This window comes from Palaemon carinicauda, chromosome 11 (genome assembly GCF_036898095.1).
Source record: "Palaemon carinicauda isolate YSFRI2023 chromosome 11, ASM3689809v2, whole genome shotgun sequence".
Taxonomy (NCBI): Eukaryota; Metazoa; Arthropoda; class Malacostraca; order Decapoda; family Palaemonidae; genus Palaemon; species Palaemon carinicauda.
The window spans coordinates 89,739,520-89,762,658 of NC_090735.1; the positions used below are offsets into that span (position 1 = coordinate 89,739,520).

At 39.3% G+C, this 23,139-nt stretch overlaps 1 protein-coding gene across 1 annotated transcript in view; it reads right to left on the minus strand.

Annotated features, from left to right (window-relative positions):
- Positions 1-1,217: 1,217 nt before the first annotated feature.
- The window catches only part of LOC137649723 (protein OSCP1-like), a 534,719-nt gene continuing 512,797 nt past the window's right edge, over positions 1,218-23,139 (minus strand). The window contains exons 7-8 of the mRNA XM_068382681.1: positions 1,714-1,842; positions 1,218-1,516 (exon numbers count right to left, since the gene is read on the minus strand). Coding sequence (XP_068238782.1) covers positions 1,351-1,516; positions 1,714-1,842 — 295 coding nt within the window. The 3' untranslated portion in view covers positions 1,218-1,350. The remainder of the gene's footprint in view (positions 1,517-1,713; positions 1,843-23,139) is intronic.

Consider the following 23,139-nt stretch of genomic DNA (forward strand, 5'->3'; position numbering starts at 1 on the left):
TATTTTAAAAGACGTACAAAATCCAATTCCGAAAGTCCGGCGCACTCCTCACACCGATTTTCTAATAGACAGGGCCTGTCCCTACAGTCAGAACAAGCGGTGTGAGGATCTACCGAGACCTTCGGAATACGCCTATTGCAAGACCTACATCGTCTATGGGAGGGAGCTTGCGAAACGTCAGACATCTTGTTTCAAAGAGTAAGTCAAAGGGTGATCCAAAAACAAGCATAAAATTCATTAACCGTTAATCAGTATTTATATAAAAGCTAACTAGCTAATATAAAAAGGATTCCAGTATGCGACAGCCGTTAATCTAAGAGAATACTTCACCAAATATCCATGAATAAACTCGAAGACCATGAGCGTATCCCAGAACGTCTAGCCGGAAGCACGACAGAGGAATAATTGAGGAGGTGTCAACAACAAATGATTGAGTACCTGGCCACAGGTGGCGCTGGTAAGTACACCCCCTTCTAGTATTGTGATAGCTGGCGTATCCCTCCATAGAATTCTGTCGGGCAACGGAGTTGACAGCTACATGATTATCGGGTAAGTTTAATATTGAAAAATGCTTATTCACACTTAGGTATATTTTTCTCACGCATTTATTGTTCGATTTGAGAAAAATATATAATTGAAAAAAGGAATAAAACTCCCACAATTTTGTGTACCAGAATTTTTATTTTCCTTTTTCTCTTTTTTTCATGAATATATATGATGAAGGTATATATATGTTTCCTACAAATATATGTCTAGAACATATATAGAAATTGTGTATTTTGAATTAGAAAAAAACTCATAGCATTGCAGCGGTCCTCTTAAAATGAAATATTTTAAAAACAGTAACAACCTGGAAATAGACCTTTCATATGTAAACTATAAAAGAGAAGAGAATAGATAGAATAGAGGGATTCAAGCAAGAGAACTCAACCCCAAGACAGTGGAAGACCCTGGTCCAGAGGCTATGACACTACCCATACTTTTCTGTGAAAGCTTCTATGTCCTCTGTATGAAAGTACTTTGTAATAGTTTTTTCATGCAAGTATTGCAGTCCTTTATTTTCTAGCAGGTCTTCTGCACACATTTCTAGGTACATTTTACAAATCTTCTGGCAGTACTGTACTATATTTATTTTTTAAACTCGACAAATTTTTTTGCAAGGGTATAGCAGTATTAATTATACACATAAGATATTTTACAGAATGTTTTATTTTCCAAGTATACTATATACTGGCATATACATTAAATACTATAGATGCCCTTATTGCAGTTTACATCACTAGTAAAGTTTGGATTTCTTAATTCTAACAAAAAGTGCACAAATTTGTGTTGGTAGACAGAATGAATACGTCAGATGCTGTCCATGAGATCCAGGAGGTCTTGGCCTTTATCAGAACTATTATCGGCCTCATTTAAAGTCAATTCTCCCATAATTTGACCTAATTCGGGGCGATTATCTCTCATTCCACCTTCTATTGTAATGAAATCACCTTCTTGAATAACATCATTGTCATTCCTGGAAAAATCAAAATTTATTAAGATTGTAATACAGTAATTACAACGGGAAACTTAATAGTTGGATTGTTGATTATCCATTCATATACACCATAGTATTGAAAGTTGTTACCGGTATATAGGAAGATCATAACTTCTCTTTTAGATCATCATATGCTACTGGACTTTAGGTTCAAGTTTTTTCAACACTTAACATACCTGAAATTATCATCATCAGTCTGGAATAGGTTAAGCTTGAATTCTTTGTTCGTTGTTGATGCTGTACCTATTAACTGAGCTAACAAGTTCAATTCATCCCGAGCTTTCCTTCCATAAGTGCTATCAAAGCTGTAAAAAAAATATATATTTTTAAACATGCAATTACTGTAAGAGATTACCAAACCTTTTGTTTGCAAGAGTTATTCCAAGTCCAGTTAATTGTGTACAAATAAATAGTAATAAAAATTGTAATATTAAGCTGTAAGTTGTCATTCAGTTTATCTGAATTGGATCTGACCTAGAAAGCAGCATAGTCATTGGGGTGTCTCCCAAGAGATACTTCTCCAAAAAGACTAAAGCATTCTCTGATAAACTCTACAGTGAGGCTTCCTCATTTGCAGAGTCTAGGTTCTCCTCAGGCACAAAATCTATAGCCTAGAAAGGGGCCTGGTCCATGATGATCCCATCTCCATAACCCACTGCTGAATCTAGTAATTCAGAGCTCATGAAATCCTTGAAATCCCTGCTGGGTAAATACTCAGTGGGCCATGCAATCTTCGCAAATCCTTTCACCCACATTGAAAGGAGAAAAACAACCTTACCTCTCAAATCTTCTGCCAGCAGATCTCTATTCCAAGGGGAGCAGATGCACTGCAAATAAATAGAATAATTTTCAAGATCCCAAACCCTGCCCAAGTCAGCAAAACAATCACCATGAAAGCAACAACACTCGTGACCCCACTTAGTGTTGGCCTGGTTATCACTTCCAACTCGGGCCTACTTTGCTTTGTTTTAATTCATCTACAATAGGAATTTTTTGGGGTCAAGCCATGTCGTCCTGATGGAAGGTTCCTATAAGTAGCTTCCTAAGGGATATTTGACCCCCCATATTCCCAGAGAAGTTACCTTTAGGTCTCCAGAATTCTAACTCTTGGTGTGAATATCCTTAAAATTTCTTTTAAGGATATTGCATAAATCAGGGGACGTTCATCTTGATACGACACATAGCAGTCTTCACCACGAATAGCGTTTTCGCCTCGAGGGGGAAGAGTGGCAAAAATAGAAGGAGAGCCGTTATCAAGGTTACCCTTCCTCCCATACTACTATTGAGTATCTAGATGGCGCCTATTCCTATTTCTGTAGCAATTTCGAACGTTGGTGTTCCCTGTTGATCTAACGTTTTTGATCGCTTTTGTGAGGATTTATTATGCAATCTCCAGCTTCTTTCGCCTCTGGAAAGTTGAGTATTGATTCTTTACAGTGTATAATTTTTAGCTCCTGCTTCACAGTGAAATTAGAGTAATTTATTGTGTTAAGGATCTAGGCCTGTCACTGGAGGTGCCATAGGTTGTAATAGCATTAATAAATTATGAAAGCTATTTAGGCACATTTATACTAGTAAAGATATTTATTTTATGCATAATTTCCTCTTCCTTTTGTCAATCATATAAGTTAGAGTTTTGGCGATTTAGGTAACCGAGATCTCGTCTTGCGCTAGGCTACCTAGCCTAGGTGCTGTAGTATACTTTCAGACATTATCCCCATTTACCCTCGTGTATCGTTTTATTGATTCAACGGGAGATAGTACATCTCCTAGAATTATATAACTCGATACTTGTCTACTGTGTAGATTTAAGGGTAATCCCTCCTTTCCTATGAGTGCCGCTGCAGGTGGCAAACCTATCTGGTCTTGCCATAGAGTAGTTCACTCTGGCTTGACTAGGCTAGGGTTTTATCTGTCTCCCACCTTTGCCGGCGAGGTCCTGGCTTTGGTTTACGACAGAACCTCAGAGTATTCAGTCTTTCTGCCGGTGGCAGAGCTGCAGGGTGAGTAGTCACTCCCCTGCCGGATTATAGATACCAACATAGGAGGCTAAGCCTCCCTAGGCCGCACATGAAGTTGTAGTATGATGCCGCCACCTTCTCCCCTGCGGTCTAGAAGACTAGTTTTGTGTCGGCAGACCCTAGGCTGAAGAATATTATTCTTCTGCCGCCTAGGATGTCGCCGATACTGAAACATGGTTTCTTTCTGGTGTGGAGGCGGCGGCAATCCTGCCGCCTTCTTCTACACTGGATAGGTTCGGCAGACACTAGGCTGAAGAATAGTTATTCTTCTGCCACCTAGGATGGCGCCGATACTGAAACATTGTTTCACTCTTCTGCGGAAGTGGCGGCAATCCTGCCGGCTTCTTCTACACTTGATACAGGACCCTTTTCCCTCCCTTCTCTGTCCTTTAGCGATGACTTAGCCATCGCAATCCTGTAGCCGTCGTCCTGCAATTTCACCGTTTGCCGGGTGGGTTGCGGGGCCGGCCGGGCCCCTACATAAGCAGCTGTTTAGTCACTCAGTCTTTCCCTTATGGACACAGGATCCGGGAAGGTTGTGCCAGTTATGACGGCTGCCGGTGGGAGACCCTTCTGCCGCTGAAGGTTCTTCAGTCCTCCCTTGGACTGCCATCCACAGTTCTGAAACCGGCAATGCCGGCATCGGAATTTGTGGCTGGGTGGAAGCCTGAATAATGCGTTCTCCCCTTCCATTTGACATTCTTTCTGGAGGAAGGCGGTAAGATTATATACTTACATCCTTATTTAGTGTAAACATACATTTTAATAAGGCAGCCCTTCACTCCATGCTTTTTTCTCTCTGTCAGCTAGTGCCGCCAGGTACAAACCCAGCCGGCAGCATGTCAGCTAGGCCAGTGCCGCCAGGTACTAGCCCTGTCAACAACATGCCGGCTGAACTACAGTATATGATTATAAAGGAACCAGTATATTTGCAGTATAGTATATACTGCAGATAGAAAACTATTGTATATATTATACAGTAGTTATTTTCCAACATATTTTGTGTGTCCTTGCACAGTCTTTTGCTGAGACCAATCCTATATTGAAAGAATAGAATTCCTTCAATATTAAATAGTTTGGAAGGGTCAGTGGTAGTACACTTTCTATCCCTAGAGGTTAGAAACCTTCTCTTTTGAGTTTTCCCAGATCAGGAAGCTCTATATTCTCAATATTGGAAAGGGAGGTCACAGCAATTGGCTGGGAGGGATACGCATGTATGTGTCTTTTCTAATTTCTAGTCCAACTGGCGACATGCCGGCCGGACTAGTCCGTCGGGTGCTAGCCATACTGGCAACACACCGGCTGAACTACAGTATATGATTATACAGTAGCCAGTATATTTGCAATATAGTATATACTACAAACAGAAAACTATAGTATTTATTATACAGTAGTTAATTTCCAACATACCTTGTGTACCCTTGTACAGTGTTTTGCTGAGACCAATCCTACTGTATATTGAAAGAATAGAATTCCTTCAATACTCTGATTGGAAATCAGTTAATACTTACCCCACAATATTAAATAATTAGAAGGGTCAGTGGCAGTGTACATTTTTTCTAACCCCTAGAGGTTAGAACCCTTCTCTTTTGAGTTGCTCTGATAAAGGAAACTCTTTATCTTTAATATTGGGGGAGGTCACAGCAATTGGCTAGGAGGCATACACAAGTTAGTGTCTTTCCCTATTTCTTTCTAGCTTACTATCTTAAGCTATAATGATTAATATATGAATAATTGCATATCTGTTAATTATGTGAGATAAACAATCGTATACTCATTTTAATTTCCATTCTTTACAGGAGGAACCCCAGATGAAATGCGATGCGATCTTCTGCAATCATAGGAGTAAGTACTTCTACGGTCATAAAAGCATGCAGGTCTCATGCTCCGTGCACCATTATTACCGAATCCCTGCAATATTGGGACCCCCCCCCCCCCCCGACTGCAATATCTGCCGGACCTTGGTGACCGAAGGTATCGACGCCCCCAAGTCAACGGAGTCGAGGGATGCGGCACGTGAAAAGCTGCGCAAGTGGGTGAGAGGGTTCCAGAAGAACTCTCTGGGACCATACCTACCTAACGATAGGATGCGTGGCTTACTGTTCCCGAAAGCGGGTAGTGAAATGGTTGTGCCCAAGCACGACTCACACCTCCCTGCGTCCAGATTGCCATCGAGACGGATGTCAGGGAGGCGTTGCAAAGTATGGACATCCACCAGGAGGTAAGGATGTCGGAAGTGTCTATGGACACTGAAAGGGATCTATTAAGGGATCATCCCGAGGAGGAGTCTACTCTACACCTCTGGAAGATGATGATGTCGAGTCGGAGTTCCTTTCGTCTGTGCTGGCACCGGAGCCATTACCCTCGACGTCTTCACCTCCTACCCCTTCATTGGACAACATGAGCCAGACACTGGGCCATCTTACGGATTTAATGGAGAACATTTGCAAAAGAGGCGAAGCAAGGGGAACGAAATTCAAGAGAGAGCTCTGTGAAGCTCCACTTACCGCCTCCTGAGGGTCATACAAGTGACCCAGAGTCCAAGACCTCCCGACCTGCTCCAAAACCAATCCCTGGAGGTATGCGGAGTTTATGCCGATTTTGAACGGCAAACTCTACATCCCAGAGAAGATGGGAGCTGTCCCCTTGGACGATATCCAGTTTTGGCCAAGCTTTAACGCTTACCCTGATTGCTTCATTCGACTGAAGCATGAACCAATGTCAAACGAGGAGACAGAACCGAAGGAGGTCATGGTTTTCGACCACGATAAGGCACAGGCTCTCTTGTCAAGTAGCCTGAGAAAGGCGGGCTATTCGGTGTCGAAGGTGTCCGCCTTGAGCAAGTAACACCCTACCTTTCTTGCTCCTGCTTCAATATCCTTCCCCTTTACGTTGAAGGCATTTAAATCTGTTGCCAAGGCAGTGGAGGAAGGCAAACCATGCCCTGCACTAGAGGAGTGCAGGCCTCTGTCGTTAGCCTTACCCATGCAAGAGAAGGAATGGAAGGAAGTCCACCTAACCTTCTCAGTAGGGTAACTGGACGCGGACATCGCTGGACAACAGTTTAGCGAGAATCTCCCTAAACTTTCTGACTTTCTCTTGTGCAAGGAACAAGAGACGAAGGAGAGACTTGCAATATTGGGACCCCCAAGTCTGCAATATCTGCCGGAAAGCAGATGTGTGCAGGCCAACAAAGTACCCCAGACATGCTCATAGTCCTGGCCAAAATGCATATGGCTACCCTAGTGAAAGACCTGTATGCTTTCATGAAGGCTAGAAGAGCCTGTAGAGAGTTCGTGTTCGCTGCTGCAACAGTGAATCATGAACCCAGAAAGCTGATATCTTCTAACATCTGGGGTAAAGAGCTCTTTCCAAACGAAGTAGTCAAAGAGGTAGTCGAGAAAGCCCTCACGGAGAATAGGAACCTTCTCCAGAAGTGGGGCATCTCTTCAAAAAGGAAGTCTTTCCCGGATGTGGGTCCCCAACCTAAAAGGAAGGCGAAGAAGTCTAGACTTTCCCCTCGGCCTGCTCAACAACATCCCACAGTTACTATGACAGCGGTGCCCCAGGTAGGCGGTCGATGAGGTAAACCCTCCGATCAATCGAAGCAAGGAGACGCTTCCGGTAGGAGGGAGGTTCCAACAATTTCAGGATCGTTGGACCTTCGATCCTTAAGCCCACGGCCTAATCAAGATTGGACTAGGATGGAAACAGAACAAGTTTCCACCATCATTTCCTCAATTCTTCCAACACTCCAAGCTCGAATTAGAAGAATATACCCTATAGCTCTTGAGCATACAGGTTATAAGGAAAGCAAAGTCCATCAAATTCCAGGGAAGGCTGTTTTATGTTCCAAAGTTCAGGATGTTAATCCTTCAACACATAAGGACCCTATTACAAAAAGGGGCGTTCACAGTCTCGATAGACCTGACAGATGCCTATTGGCACCTTCTAGTCAGTCGCCCCCTCTCCTCCTACCTAGGATTCAAGTTACAGAAGATAAAGTATGTTCTAAGAGCCATACTCTTCGGACTAAACATCGTATTTTTTTCACTTGGCAACGGCATTGGGATAGTTTAACCGAAAATGAGATGAGAGAAATTGCGATTGTTATATCCCCTTGGATATATAATGGGATGCCCCCAAAGTGGGAGACTACTCTTTGTTGTTTCCGCATTGGTCACAAACGAATGACACATGAATTTCTGCTGGCTGGCCAACACCAATCATATTGCAACGACTGTTTGATACCCTTGACAGTGAGGTATTTGTTGACTGAATGCCCCGCTTATAGCACAGAAATAAATAAATATATGTTTGAGGCTCGGGGTGAAGATGGCAGGTTCATTCTTGACAACAACCTTGGACATGATGTGTCGTACAATGCTAGTGGCATTTTTAAACTTATATCAGAAGCCGGTCTTCTTCATTCTATTTAACTTCTATGACAATTATTTTTCTGGTTTTAATTGAATATTCTTTTAATCTTTATCTATAATACACGATATCGGTGTCAATGACCTTTAATGTCTGGAGGCCAGAGAATTTCAAATCAATCAAGTGCAAAGTTAAGGTTAGTGAAGTCCTGTGAAATAAATTTCCAGTGAACAGTGGAGTACTCCAAGGGAATGTGTTGTCACCAGTTATTTATCCTCCTCAGGGATTTTATAATGCATAGAACAGTTGGGGATGGAGGAGAAAGATTGGACTAGATTGGTAAGATGAAATTAACAGACCTAGAGTATGCTGATGATGCTGTCCTTATTAGCAAATTTCTACAGGATTTGCAAAGTTTGCTTACCAAAATGATGAAGTATCACAGGAGGTTGGGCTCAAGATAAACTGTAGAAAGACAGAGATGGTGAGAACAGAATATGCAATGAAAGATGAAATATCACTGGTAGGAGAAAGATTAATGAGATGGAATCATTTGAATATCTAGGAACTATGATCTCTAATACAGGGTCTTTAGAATTGAAGTTTAATGAAAGATTGAAAAAAGTAAATCAGGTAATGGGTAGATTAAGTAAAATTTGGAAATCAAATGGCCTGAAATTATTTTAAAAAATCAGGCAATATATTACTTTAGTGAGATTGGTGTTACTGTATGGACATGAGTCATGATATGTCGATGAAACAATATCCAACAGATTTTGTAGATTTGAGAACAAAGACCTCAGAAGAATATTGGGAGTTAAATGGCAGGGCAGGATTAGAAATGCAATGATAAGAGAGATTACTCAAGTGCCATATGTGAATGAGATCATGGTGAGGGGTAGATGAAGATGGTTTAGCCATGCTTTTCACATTCGCCAAGAGAGATTAGTTCACCAAACTTTCAACTGGGCTACACAAAGCACTAGAAGAGTTGGAAGACCCAGGCCTACATGGCTAAGGACTATGAAGCGTGAGGTATGAGATGATAAATAGAGAAGTATTGACTTAAAAGCTCATGACAGAGACGACTACCGAAATCTAACTACAGCCTTTTGCGTCGATAGGCATAGGAGATGATGATGATGAGATGATAAATGGAAAAGTATTGAATTAAAAGCTCAAGATAGAGACGACTAGCGAAAAACTAACTACGGCCCTTTGCGTGGATAGGAATAGGAGGAGATGATGATGATAAGGATGAGGTGTTGACATAATCGAAGCTCTAAGGATGAAGCCATGTGAACCTCAAACGTTTCATAGAAATAAATACTTTAGTAAAATGACATAGGGTAACTTACCTTGGAGTGTAAGGCTGAGCTATGTAAAGAGGTGCCTGAGTGAACATCTCTGGTGAAGAATAAGATATTTCTTCGTTGCCTGTATTTTGCAATTCTCTATCACCCGATAGATCCTGAGTCTGATATCTGTAGTGCAGCAAAAAAAAAAAAAAAAAAAATGGGAAAGAGTGGTTTTTTATATTCCAATCATGTTTCTTCTTTATTATCAATGATTCATTATCATACAAGAGTTCACAATATGTAGCAATTCTTTAGCATACGAAATGGTACTGTATATCAGGAAAAAGCAATTACATCCTGATTCCATCTAGATATAATATCAAGGAAAATTTCCTTACATCCAAGTAATTACAGAATTACAATTTAGTTTTGTTCTAGTTTGGCTATTTCATGTGTTTGGGTTGAGAAGTGTCCATGGCTTGCCTGTTTGTTGAATAGTCTATTTCCAATTGCTTACCGGTTTTGTCTAAATAAGCCAGACAGTTCCTTCTACAATACTGAGGAACTTCCTCAAACTGTTTCAAAAATTATTACTGGTTAAGTACAGTATGTGCAGTAAGTATATTTTATCCAGCAATGCTAGCTTACTTTTATTTTAGTGTTCTTTTCTTCAGGTTATTGACTCATATTGAGTCAAGTAAAGCTTGAATTTTAGTCTTTTCATCAGATAAAATGTCACCTATACTTATGAGGGGGTTGAGAATCACTAACCTAATAGAGTGATTTGGATGAACTGAACTATACATTTGTTGAAAGTATTAGCCTTCAGATACAAATTCAAATTTCTACTATTAAGCTATGTCATCTTCCTACTTCTATCTACCTTGATTTATAATTTTCCATCCTACAAGATGCAAAACTATAGACTCCTTTAGGATGAAGCCCATTTTTTCTTCAATTTTTCTTTTGATTTTATAAAACCTTGAGTAGATCAGGTTGCCCATAATTTATCCCTTTTCCCCTGTTCAAAAGCTGCAATTACTATCTACTTTATTTTCTCTAATGAGAAAGTTATCTGCAAAGGACTAAGAACAGCTGTAGGCTGACAGAATATTCTCAACATTTAATGGTAAGTACTTTACTAGATTACTAACATGTTGGTTCCAAGGTCCATTCTTCTTGGTCCACTGACATCTAAAGAACCATATGGATTTGTGGGTGGAGAGTAGCAATCTCCTGACGTGAATCTTAAGATGTTATACACTTCACCTTTGTCATCAAATACACGAATACAGCCTGGAACTTCACTTCCTAAGGAAAAGAAAATTTGTAAGACATATTGAATGGTTGTTTGTTTAACTGTGAAAAATTGTTATGAAGTAATTTTCGGGGTTAACTAGTAATCTGAAACTCATTAACAGTTGATTCACAGGTTCTGTAACAGTATATATTTTTTCATTTTAATGAATACGATAAGTTACTGAAAGGAATGGGATAGAACAAATAGCATTTCATATACCACAATGATTCCTAAGAAAAGAATTGGAATATTAAAGCAACGTCATCAGGAATAACAAAGTTACTATAAAGTGAATTTTAAGTTGTCAACTTCAAATATCATTTTATACATTACATGATTACCCAAATGTCACTAAATTATGCAAGTGGTTTTGTTATAATCAAATGTAGACCATAGCTACCCAATGAAAAATTAGAACTGTTTGCTTTAGCTATTCATGATAGTCATTCACCATCCACAGAAACCAAGAGTAGGGTAATTCTCCCATCAAACCTCTCCCTATACTCATTTTTTTTATTGAGGCACAATTTTATTCACTCACAGGGGTGCCCGTATAGCTCGGAAGAGTTTTCTAGTAGCTGATTGATGGGAAGTATTTTGTTCGAATAGCATTATTGTTTTTAAATAATCACCAAGTAAACGGATTTTGAGCGAATCGAAAAATCTATTTTTGGGTGAGACAGCCATGTTGTCCTGATGGAAGGTTCCTTAAGGTAGCTTTCTAAGGGATATTTGGCTACAGTGATATTCCCAGAGAATTTAACCATTAGGTCTCCAGAATTCTAACTCCTGGCGCGAGTATCCTTAAATTTCTTTCAAGGATGTCGCTTTATCAGGGGACGTATGCTTGATACGACACAGCAATCTTCACCCCGAATAGTGTTTTCGCTTTGAGGGGGAAAGTGGCAAATTTAGAAGGGGAGCCATTATCAAGGTACCCTTTCCTCTCATACTACTGAAGGGTATCTAGATGGCGCTATAGTCAACCCAGCGTGCTATTCCTTGTAGCGTTGAGCAAGGTGCTACAGATATATTAGTTTCGAGAGGGATCCTGCCAAGGCCTTTTCCATCGAAAAGGAGGGCGAGTCCAACGAGACGACATGGCTATCTCACCCAAAAATAGATTTTTCACTTCGCTCAAAATCCGTTTTTTGAGCTCAAGCCATGTTGTCCTGATGGAAGCTTACCAGAGAATTACTAGAAAGTACTGTATCTGTGGATTTTTAAAAGTGCCTTAAACTTGGGACAATTTTTCCTCTTGGTCATCCAGACCATTGAGACATATGGCGTTACCGTTATACGTCATTACTGCTAAGCATAAACCATGTTAGTGCTTCCTGCCTCCTGCAGGGAAGAGTCATACTAGACTTGAGAAACGAGGTCTCAAGGTTTGCATATAGTATCAGAACAAACATAGTATTCCTAACATACAGGTCTCTGTATGTATTACGTGTTGAAACAACCATTATTACATAATGTTGTATTATTTGTCAAAACAAGGGTAGAGCTACATTTTTTGTTCATGATAAAATATATGCAGTTTTATAGAAGGGTAAGCAAACTCTATTGTATTTTTATTGTAATTCAATGGTAGGGCCAAATAAGACGCAAATACCCATTGATAATTTATTGGCAAGAATTGACCAATATGACATAACAGGTATAGTATACATACTAGTATATATAATGAGAAACATAAAAAGGAAATTAAACATAGAAAATTCTTGTTTTCACCTGAAAGGGAAAGGTTAATTAATTGATGCCACAGCAATTTGAAAATCTGATAAATTTTCCAATATGAATTTTCATAATGTTAATGTCTATTCACACTGTAAGTACACACGGCACTAGTGATATCTATATGTTTCTTCACCTCATCTAATTAGAACAGTCCTTAGTGTCCCCTTGGAGACGCTCAAATCAAAGTATTGCACTTAAAAGGTGTCAACACCTTCACCTTGTTAATTGAAAGTCCCAATCGATTCACTGTTCGTAGCAGCACTAGACGACAGGTTTTAGCAAACTACCTGCCGCCACCACGAATCGCTTAATCTCATACACTTGCTTTGCATAGTGTTTGTAGAATACTCTGGATGACTTCCATCCAGTGTATGAGCAAAGACGCTCAAAATCCATGTACTGAAAGAAATTCAGTGATGAAGCGATTTTCCTTGGATCATGACCTGCAGGTGTACTGTCAGGATCCGCTCTGCGAATAAAATAGGTGATCTTCGCCCTCAGTTGTTTTAGGGATACGTTTGATCCTGAAGTTTCTCCTTTAAAGAGCTGTCCTCCCCTGAAGTCTGAAGTTCTTCAAAGATAGACCTTTAGACACTCAACTGGACACAGCGAGGCATCTTCCTCCAGAGGGCAGATTCTCCAGGGACCCCACCTTTTAGTGGGCAGCTCGTTCTTAGCGAGGAATGTTGGATCAGGAAAAAGATTCAGTTCACCCGCTTCTGTAAACTGAATAAGGCCCTCATCTCTGGATAGGGTTACTATTTCACTAACTCTAGCCCCTGAGGCTAAAGCAAACAGGAAAATGACTTTCTGAGTCAAATCTTTCAGGGAGCAATCCTCATTGTTCACTGTTGAAGCATAGTGTAGGACCTTATCTAGGGACCATGAAATGGGCTTCGGAGGGGCTGCAGGCCTAAGTCTAGCACATGCCTTAGAGATCTTGTTAAAGATGTTGTTTGACAAGTCTACTTGAAAGGCATAGAGTAAAGGTCTAGTCAGAGCTGACTTACATGTAGTTATCGTATTGGCTGCCAGACCTTGTTCATGAAGGTGGATAAAGAAGGACAGACAGAAGTCCATTGAGATTACTTTTGGTCCTTTTGCTTTAATGAAAGCAACCCACTTTTCCCAAGACGATTCATATTGTCTTCTGGTTGACTTAGACTTGTATTCTTCTAAGAAGTCTATACTGCCTTTCGAGATCCCAAATCTTTTCTTAACTACTAAGGAGAGAAAGTCATGAGATGAAGGATTTGGGTTCTCTGTGATGAAGCGAAGACAGTCGACTTCTGGACCTGTTGAGACAGTGCTGGGTCTGGCAGAGGGACCAGCCTCAGCTTCAGTTCCAATACTAGAGGGAACCAGTTGCTCTTTGGCCACTTGGGAGCCACTAGAGCTGCCGTTCCCCGAAAGGATCTCAGCTTGATGAGGACCTTCATTAGGAGATTGGTAGGCGGGAACATGTAGATCCGGTTCCATTTGTTCCAATCGAGGGACATGGCGTCCATCGCTTCCGCTACAGGGTCCTCGTATGAAGCCACATAACGAGGTAGCTTCTTGTTGTCGCTCATCGCAAAGAGGTCGATCTGCAGTTTCGGGACTTGACGTAAGATGAAGGAGAATGAGTCTGCGCCTAGGGACCATTCTGACTCTATCGGTGTGAGCCTGGATAGAGCGTCCGCCGTCACATTGCGGAACCCTTGGAGGTGAACTGCTGAAAAATGCCATCTCTTCTTTTCTGCCAAGCGGAAGATGGACAACATCACGTGGTTGATTTGGGGTGACCTCGAGCCTTGACGATTCAAACATCTCATTATCACCTCGCTGTCCAGGATGAGTCTTATATGGGCTGACTTGTGAGGGGAGAGTTTCTTCAGTGTCAAAAAGACTGCCATGGCCTCCAGAAAGTTGATGTGGAAGGTCTTGAATAGGGAAGACCAAGTCCCTTGAACTTTCTGTTGATGGGAGTGACCTCCCCATCCTTCCTTCGAGGCATCCGTATGGATGGTGACTGATGGTGGAGGTGGGTGCAAGAGCACGGTCCTATTCAGGTTCTTGGCCTTCGACCATGGCTTGAGAAGTGATTGTAGTAGGGTCGGTATTGGTCTTTTTAGATCTCTTCGAGCGTTTGATGCGTATCTTCTCCAGACTCCTGACGCATCTTTTATTTGTGCTCTTAGCACTAGGTCTGTCACTGATGCAAACTGGAGAGAGCCCAGTACTCTTTCCTGTTGGTGTCTTGAGATCCAGTCAGATTTCAGTAGTCTCTTGACAGATCCTACTACCTCTCTCCTCTTCCCCGGGGGAATGGAGAGACTGTAAGTTCCAATGGACTCTGAGCCATTGAAACTCTTGAGCTGGAGATAGTCAAGACTTGTTGACGTTGATCTTGAATCCCAGATGTTCCAGGAACTGGATCACTTTGTTGGAAGCTTGCATACACTTCGTCCTGGATGCTGCCCACACCAGCCAATCGTCCAGGTACGCTACTACCTGGACACCTTCTAGGCATAGTTGTTGAACGACTGTGTCTGCAAGCTTTGTAAAGATCCTTGGGGCTATGTTTAGTCTGAAGGGCATGGCTCTGAAGACGTACTTCTTCTTCTGTAGCTTGAATCCTAGGTAAGAGGAGAGAGGGCGGTTGACTGGAATACGCCAGTAGGCATCTGCCAGGTCTATCGAGACCGTGTACGCCCCTTTTTGTAGCAGGGTCCTTATGTGTTGAAGGGTTAACATCCTGAACTTGTAGTTTTCCATGAACTTGTTGAGTGGCGACAAATCCAGGATGACTCTGAGTTTGCCTGAGTCCTTCTTGAGAACACAAAATAGCCTTCCTTGGAAGTTAATGGACTGCTTTCCTTATCACCCGCTTGCTCAAAAGTTCTTGGGTGTATTCTTCCAGGATGGGGGTAGAGTGTTGGAAGAACTGAGGGAATGGTGGTGGAACCTCGTTCCAGCTCCATCCAAGTCCGTTCTTGATTAGGCTGTGGGCCCAAGGATTGAAGGTCCAACGATCCTGAAATTGCTGGAGTCTCCCTCCCACCTGAAGCAACTCATTGCTTCTGGTCTCCGGAGGATTTACCTCACTTTACCGTGTCCTCCCTTACCAACCTTACCTCGGGTGGTATCTAGAGGAGCCCCGTTTTGACCCTCTACCTTTGGGGCGAAAGGTAGTGGTCTGCCTCTCAAACCCAGGGTTGAACACTGGTGACTGGGCAACCAGCTGCTGAGGCACCATCTGATATGACGGTTGACGCTGAGCCACTATCTGGGGCATCACGGTCATGGGAGCTGCAGGAAGTTATTGTTGTTGCTGTTGTCTGAAAGGGCGAGAGGGCAACCTAGGTCGTTTAGTCTTCCTTTTAGGCTGGGGACCCTCATCCGGGGAAGACTTCCTCTTCTTTGACATGCACACTTCTGGGGAAGATTTCTATTCTCCGTGGCGGCCTTGTCCAGAACTTCTTTGACCACTTTTCTTGGGAAGAGGTCCTTACCCCTGATACTGCCAGGTCTCTTTTTTTGCTATTTTCACCAACACTCCTAGCTCCCACTCATCAGGTTTTACCTATTCACGCCACATTCTATAAAATAATCTTCAAGTTTTCGAGAATCACTACATTTTCGACCAATATAATCTCAGCAGTTATTCCATCGTAATCAAGGGTTTTCCATCTCTGAAGTTTTTTAGTGATAACTTCGACCTCAAAACAAAAGCAATTCACTCATGGGAACATCAAGGTCTTCTTCAGCTTCAGGTATATCGATCAAACTACTCCCTTTATATCTTATATTCATAATATAACTACAGTGTTCCATTCAACGTTGCCTTTCTACATCTCTTGTTATAACAGACCCATCTCTCTTTTCGATGGGTATATGCTTCTTCTTCTTCTTTGCCCCATTAGATATTTCATTAATAATTATATGAACAATTATTACACCACAGTCACTTCCTGAATTCATAGCTTTGTCAGCCTCATCTGCTTTACTGTCTAAATATTCTCTCCAGTCATTCCTGGCTTTTGACCTCACTTTCAATACTGGAATGCTTAGCATGCACTACACTGTAATTTTCATTACTTCCTCGAAAACTTTCAACAATCAATATATGTCTTTGTCTCCTTTTTATAGTAACCCAAGTATCCTTTCATATCCATGGCTTTCTCCTTGTAACTATGTGTCCCAAGACTTCACTACCAACTGACTGATATATGTTCTTAACATCACATCATTCTTCATTAATTGTCTGTTCGTCTCTTAAAGTCTTTAAGACTGCAATTTGATTCCTACATTCAATTGGAAATGTTTCTCTCTGTTCATCTTCTATAAGCTTAGTTGCATTAATCCTAGGTATTCTATCTATATTTCTGTTGGGTGCTTTTAGTTTTAATTTCAGTATGGCAAATAGGAGCTGGCGATCACTACCAATATCTGCACCTCTATAGCTTCTTAAATTTCTTTTTATTGGGAGTACATGTCGGACATTAACTGATGTACAATGAACTGTAACAATATATGATATGAAAACATTATCATCAAACTAAACCTCACAAATAACTAGTCAAGAATAAATGTCAAACTTCCGAGTTTAATGGAAATCGTATACCATATATACTGTACTGTATAATGGAAAACTCTCTCTCTCTCTCTCTCTCTCTCTCTCTCTCTCTCTCTCTCTCTCTCTCTCTCTCTCTCTCTCTCTCTCTCTCTCTCTCTCTCTCACTTCTTACCTTGAGGAGCTGGAGATCCTCCATGATTAATGACAAATATCCCACTAGGTGTCTGCTTCCCCTCCTTGAGGAAGACTGAAACCCGAATATGAATATCTTGCACAAAGTCTAAAAGTGATCGGCGAATATCTGCAAGTTCTCCAACTGACATGCTGCAGTACACCTGAGAAGATTAACAGTTAATTGGAATTTTCACTTTCATGAAGAAGTTACAAGATAAATTACAGTACCATACTTGAATTACAACTGTATTCCATTATAATAGTGTATTTCTCAAAATTACTGCTATCCAGATATTCCATAAGAGCATTAATTTTTTCATAACCAATATAACAAACATGACAAGATAGATAAAACCTCTTAGTTTCACATGAATAACATTTTTCTTTCGTGTCTATAATAAAATCTACAGAATAATATGACATAAATCAAGACATGAAATTTCTGCAATTATCTAAAACCTTGTTTTAATAATGTCACAAGACAAAAATATTTTAAATTATTTGGGTATTGTGTAAATCAGTTTAACCTAAATTTTGTCACAAGCCACCAGGACTGAAGAAAGAGTTGCACCATGTATGTTGAATGTAAACTGTTGTCATTCTTATACTTCCGAGGTCATAGCATGAAGGAGGGTGGAAAAGCACTAGGGGATTTTAGGTGGGGCAATCTACATCGCTGATGTCACGTAGTAAAAAAAAATTGAAAAAAAAAAAAATAAATAAATAAAAATACCACCAATCTCCTGGAGGAAGCACCTGAGCCCCACAGAGACAGGTGCCATAAAAACTCACCCTTGGATGTAGAGTGAGGGGAGTTGGGTGCAAACCATAGTCGCATGCCCTTTTGCCGCCGGGCGCACAATAGCGCCCAAACGACACTCCACTAGGTTGCGATTTTTGTAGTAACTTTTAACCTAGACTTATAACGTGAGACAAGTGTTATGTGCCCCTCCCTCTTGCTTGAGTTGGATACAATCTAAGATTGTAATGTTTCGTTAATAAGTCAGATTTGGGACTTGAGATAAATTGCCATTCTACTGATGGAAGAAGATTAACAGCTCTGTATCAGTTCTCCCTGAGTGTGTCTGTAACTTACAAAATTATTTGGTAATTACCATTATGATAAACTGTTCCAGTAATTTGAAAGTCAGTGAGAGACTTATATTTTCTTAGTTGTTTGATTAGAGAAGTTTAGTGTTCTGGTGAAGATGTAGTTAAATGATTCATTCACATTTGAAGAAAAATTCTGTTAATATTTCTGTGAAAATTAACTGAGACAATAAATCCTCTTACGATGTAAAAGTAATTTTTTCCCCGCCTCTCATAATTCTTTAATATTTAATTACCACACACCATTGTGGCTTCAAGGTGGGAAAAAGAAGATTAAAAATAGGTGTAATATAGAGCAAAAGACCGAGTGCCGCAGATACCAAAAATTGACTTTAGACGTGAAGAAATAAGAAAAAAGAATGAAACACGAGAAGCAAGAAAGAAACAGCTTGGGAGAAGAGGAAAGGAAAACCTCGGAAGGAAAGGCAGTTAAAAAGACTAACGAAAGAAGATAAAGGACGAATGAATAGTCTTTGAAAAATTAAGAAAATCCAGACGATGATGTCAAGAATAGTAGCAGCCGGGAGGGGTTGCATGAACCAGTCACCCATGGAGGACTCCGACGCCCAAGGGAGGAAACATATGGAAGAAATACACCTGTCCCAGAAAGGACGACATGGCAATGTTCCTGTGGGAAAAGAAGACAGTACGCCCAGAATTGCCGGTTTGTTCAATTTCCCGTCGCGGGAGTAACAGCATCGGTAATCGAAACTCACCATCCGAAATGGTGGGCCAGGACCCTTCTATGAGACCATATCAACAGGAGCAGTTGGGGTGCTTCTACTGTAAATGCCCTAACTATGGAGGACTTCGTCGTCCAATCAGCAGCAGCGGGCGCCTTAACAGACATGGCTCGCCCACAAAGGCCAAGGACAACCCCGAAAATTGGGAGAGGTCCCAAACAGCAACTGTAGGACGAGGGACCCAAGGTGACCCACAGTAATCAACCCACACATAAGTTGAGTAACGTGGTACAAAACTGTAGTTTTATTTTTAACAAATATGTTTTAAGATTTTGTAAAAGTGTTGTAATTCCGTTTTCTTTGCGTAATGTTCAAATAAGATGAAAGAACACTAGTTTTGATTGAAGAAAGTAACTAGACGAGTAACATGTTTTCAGTTGTTAGAGCTTTGAGTAAAGATTGATTTTTCTTTTCTTAAAAGAAAAAAATATATAGTATTAATTTTGTTGTAGTATGGATAAATAAGAAATTCTGTACAGTGTAAACTTAATTTTCAGTAGCTTACATAGATTCTTTGGTTTAAAGTAGTTTGTTCTTGTTATCTAAGACATTCGTTGTCATGTGCGTGATTTAAAGACCTTGCATTTACTTTTTTTAGTTACAGTGTTTCATAAGTGATTTGTTTCACCGGTGTTCGGTCTGAGTCATGACACCGAGCATTGTTAAAAAAATATTTTACGATACTAACGTTAACAGCAAGTATAAATGTGTTTCAGATGCTAAGGCCGTTCAATTCAATTTAAATGGAATGAATGAGGTAAACGGTAATTATGTGAGAATTCCTTGAGTAAACATTATGATGTCACAAATACTGTCCGAAGAACGCATCGTATGTTAGCATTTTTTTTTTCTTTTTAAGAAATTTTACGTAATTTGTTTGACTTAGAAGTCAGAATTAGAAATGTTTTTTTCAGCTCCGTGGAGAATTATGTTTTGAAAAATCGTGAAAAGTGAAGAATTGACTATTATTAGGTGCTATTTGGCAACATGACAGAAAGAAGAGAGTTTTATTTCTTCCTAAGGTTTGTCAGTTTCTTTTGAATCGCGAGAACAAATGAGTAACACGAAAAATTTGAGAAATGACGAATAAGTTGTCGTAGACTTTTTTTAGTTTGTGTCAAGGAATAAAGTAAATGTTCGAAATGTGTGTAAAAATAGATATGTGTGACACAGTAGTTTTAAGACGTTGTGATAGCAGTTAGGAGTTCGTAAATAAAGCCTAGTACAGACTATGATTCATGTATCAGCCTCGTGAAGCAGTAGTGGTGTTGAAAAAAAAAACTTACTAGCGGCCAAACTGTACTGCAATACTACTCACTTTTTTTCCCGTGCTAGTTGCCTTAGTACAAGGTTCCCAGTGGCATTTAAGAAAGTTACATTTTGCTACTTTTTCTATTTGAGCTGTACATTTATAAGACGCGGAGAAAAAAATATATGAAATTAAAATTTTGAGAAACATTTGTACTTTTTATAGAAAAAAATTACCAATTTTGTATGTTTTACATCTGAATGCATAAAAATTTATCCCACATAACGTTGAAAAATAGTTCTTATTTCTATAGAAATCTATTTCTAACTCATTGTAACCGCACGTAAGGAAGCTAATGAAAGTCATAATGGAAACAAACGATGAAAAAAAAACGAAAAAAAAAAAACTTAGCATTTCTGTCACGTTATCAAAATTATTACTTTTCCTATACCTTAAAGTTTTTAACGGTTAGTCGAGGCTGAAGCCGCGCAATGGTCTAGAGCTGGAGGTAATATTTGAATTGATTGATTTTGGACTGAAGTTAGGGTGGGTGTGCCTGATATGTCTATGACCTCTCTCCAGTCCAGATATAATGTCTTCATTGGATAAGAGTGTGGTGAAATCAGAGACCTAACATAAAATATAGATATATAAAGTTTGTGCACATTGCAATGTTTATAGTTTCTTCATTACCTAATTCTTAAATATATATATATATATATATATATATATATATATATATATATATATATATATATAATATATATATATACAGTATATATATATATATATATATATATATATATATATATATATATATATATATATATATATATATATATATATATACTGTATATATATATATATGAGAAAATTACCCAGAAAAGTTACTATTTGTTGCCAGAACAGGAGAGACTTATTATTATCAAAACTAATATAACTGATATTAAAATCAACAAAATAGTTATTATTCAAATTATTACTATTATTATGATTAAAATTAGTATTAAAATAAAATGAAGTGTTGGTCGTTGTCCACTCAATAGAAACAAGAGTTAAGCCATTGGCGCTAGAGAGCTAAACGTTCTTCCACTCCAAACTCTGACGCAACACTGAGCAGTGAGCACTGCAGCAGAAATCGAGCTGGCCCATCAACACGTTGGTGGTACAGTTTCATGCTGAAAAAGTCGTTTTTCAACGCATCCATTCAATACTGCGTGCATCATGAATCATAATCTGTACTGGCCTAAGAATGTCATGTTTCAGCAATAATTGTCCCTCTAACCACTTGCTAAACAACACTGAAGAGCCATTTACAATCAATGAGAAATTCAGAAAATGAAAAATGACCTAAAATTTTGTCTGTTTTGAAAAACATACTAGCCTAACATTCATTATAAGCGTGTAAAAAACGGATTTTGAGCGAAGCGAAAAATCTATTTTTGGGTGAGGTAGCCATGTCGTCCTGATGGAAGTTCCTATAAGGTAGCTTTCTAGGGTATATTTGACTACAGTGATATTCCAAGAGAATTTTACCGTAATTATTTATAATCCCTAGGCTAGGATGAACTTTCTTGGCCGTTGGGATAATATACTAGAGCAAAGTTTGCAGGACCCTCTTCTCCCTTTCCCCCCTATCCTTAGTAATGGCCTAGCTATTACAACTCTTGGCCGTCATTCTACATTTGTACTTAGAGTAGGTTAAGATGTGAAACTGGCTCAGTCCTTTACCGGCCGGCAGAGGCCTAACTTCTGTAGAGTGTTCCCCAGACCTCCCTAGGTCTTACATCCCTGTCTGTCAGTAGAGCCCGGCAGGCAATGGATAGAAGGAAGCCTGAATTTTACATTCTCCCCTTCCTTATGTTCACTCTCTCTGGATGGAGGGCTGTAAGGCAGTGCCGTCTTATATCCTTACATCCATTCTGTTTTCCTTTTAGTGTATGTACCCCTAGCCCGGCTGCCGGCCACTCTCGGGTGGAAGTTCTCTGGTTCTTTTTACTGCCGGCCGGCATAGGTAGCCTACCATTGCCGGCCGGCAACAGAAGAACACCATAAGATCTGCCGGCTGATACGATTAGCGGCCGGCAGCCGGGTGCTAGTGTTTATAGTTGCCGGACACACACAACTGAACCAGCGATCTGCCGCCCAGTAGTCTAAAAGTAGTATACCTTGGAACTATATTAAGCAGCACGTGCCGGCCGGCGCACACGCCAGCAGGTTATTATATTGTATACAGTAGCCAGTATTTTTACAGTATAGTATATACTGCATGGAGAAAACTATAGTATAGAATATAATGTAACACTAAGTTCTTCCAACATACTTGTGTTGCCTCGTACAGCCTTTTGTTGAGACCGTACAGATAAAGAAAGTGAGTTCTTTCTTATTAATTATCCAGTATATTAAAATTCTTTATAATGGTGTGAGCTACACCTACATTTCCTCTGGGAAATATGATGAAGGTTATTCGAGAATAAGATTTAACCTTAATTTTATTATCTGGAAGGTTACAGCAATTGGCTGGGCAGGAAATACAAGTATGTTCTTTCCTTTCTTTCCTTTCTAGCTTAGTTTATTTCAAGCTCTTATATATATATATATATATAATTATATATATTTATATATATATATATATATATATATATATATTTATATATTATATATATATATTATATATATATATTATATATATAATATATATATATATATATATATGTATATGTATATATTATATATATATATATATATATATATATATATTATATATATATATATATATATATATATTATATATGTATATATGTATATTATTGTATTATATGTATATATATGTATATATTATATGTATATATGTATATATATGTTATATATTATATATATATATATATATATATTATATATATATATGTATATATTATATATATGTATATATGTATATATATATATTATAGTATATATATATATATATATATATATATAATATGTATATATATATATAGCTATATTATATTATTATATATATATATATATAT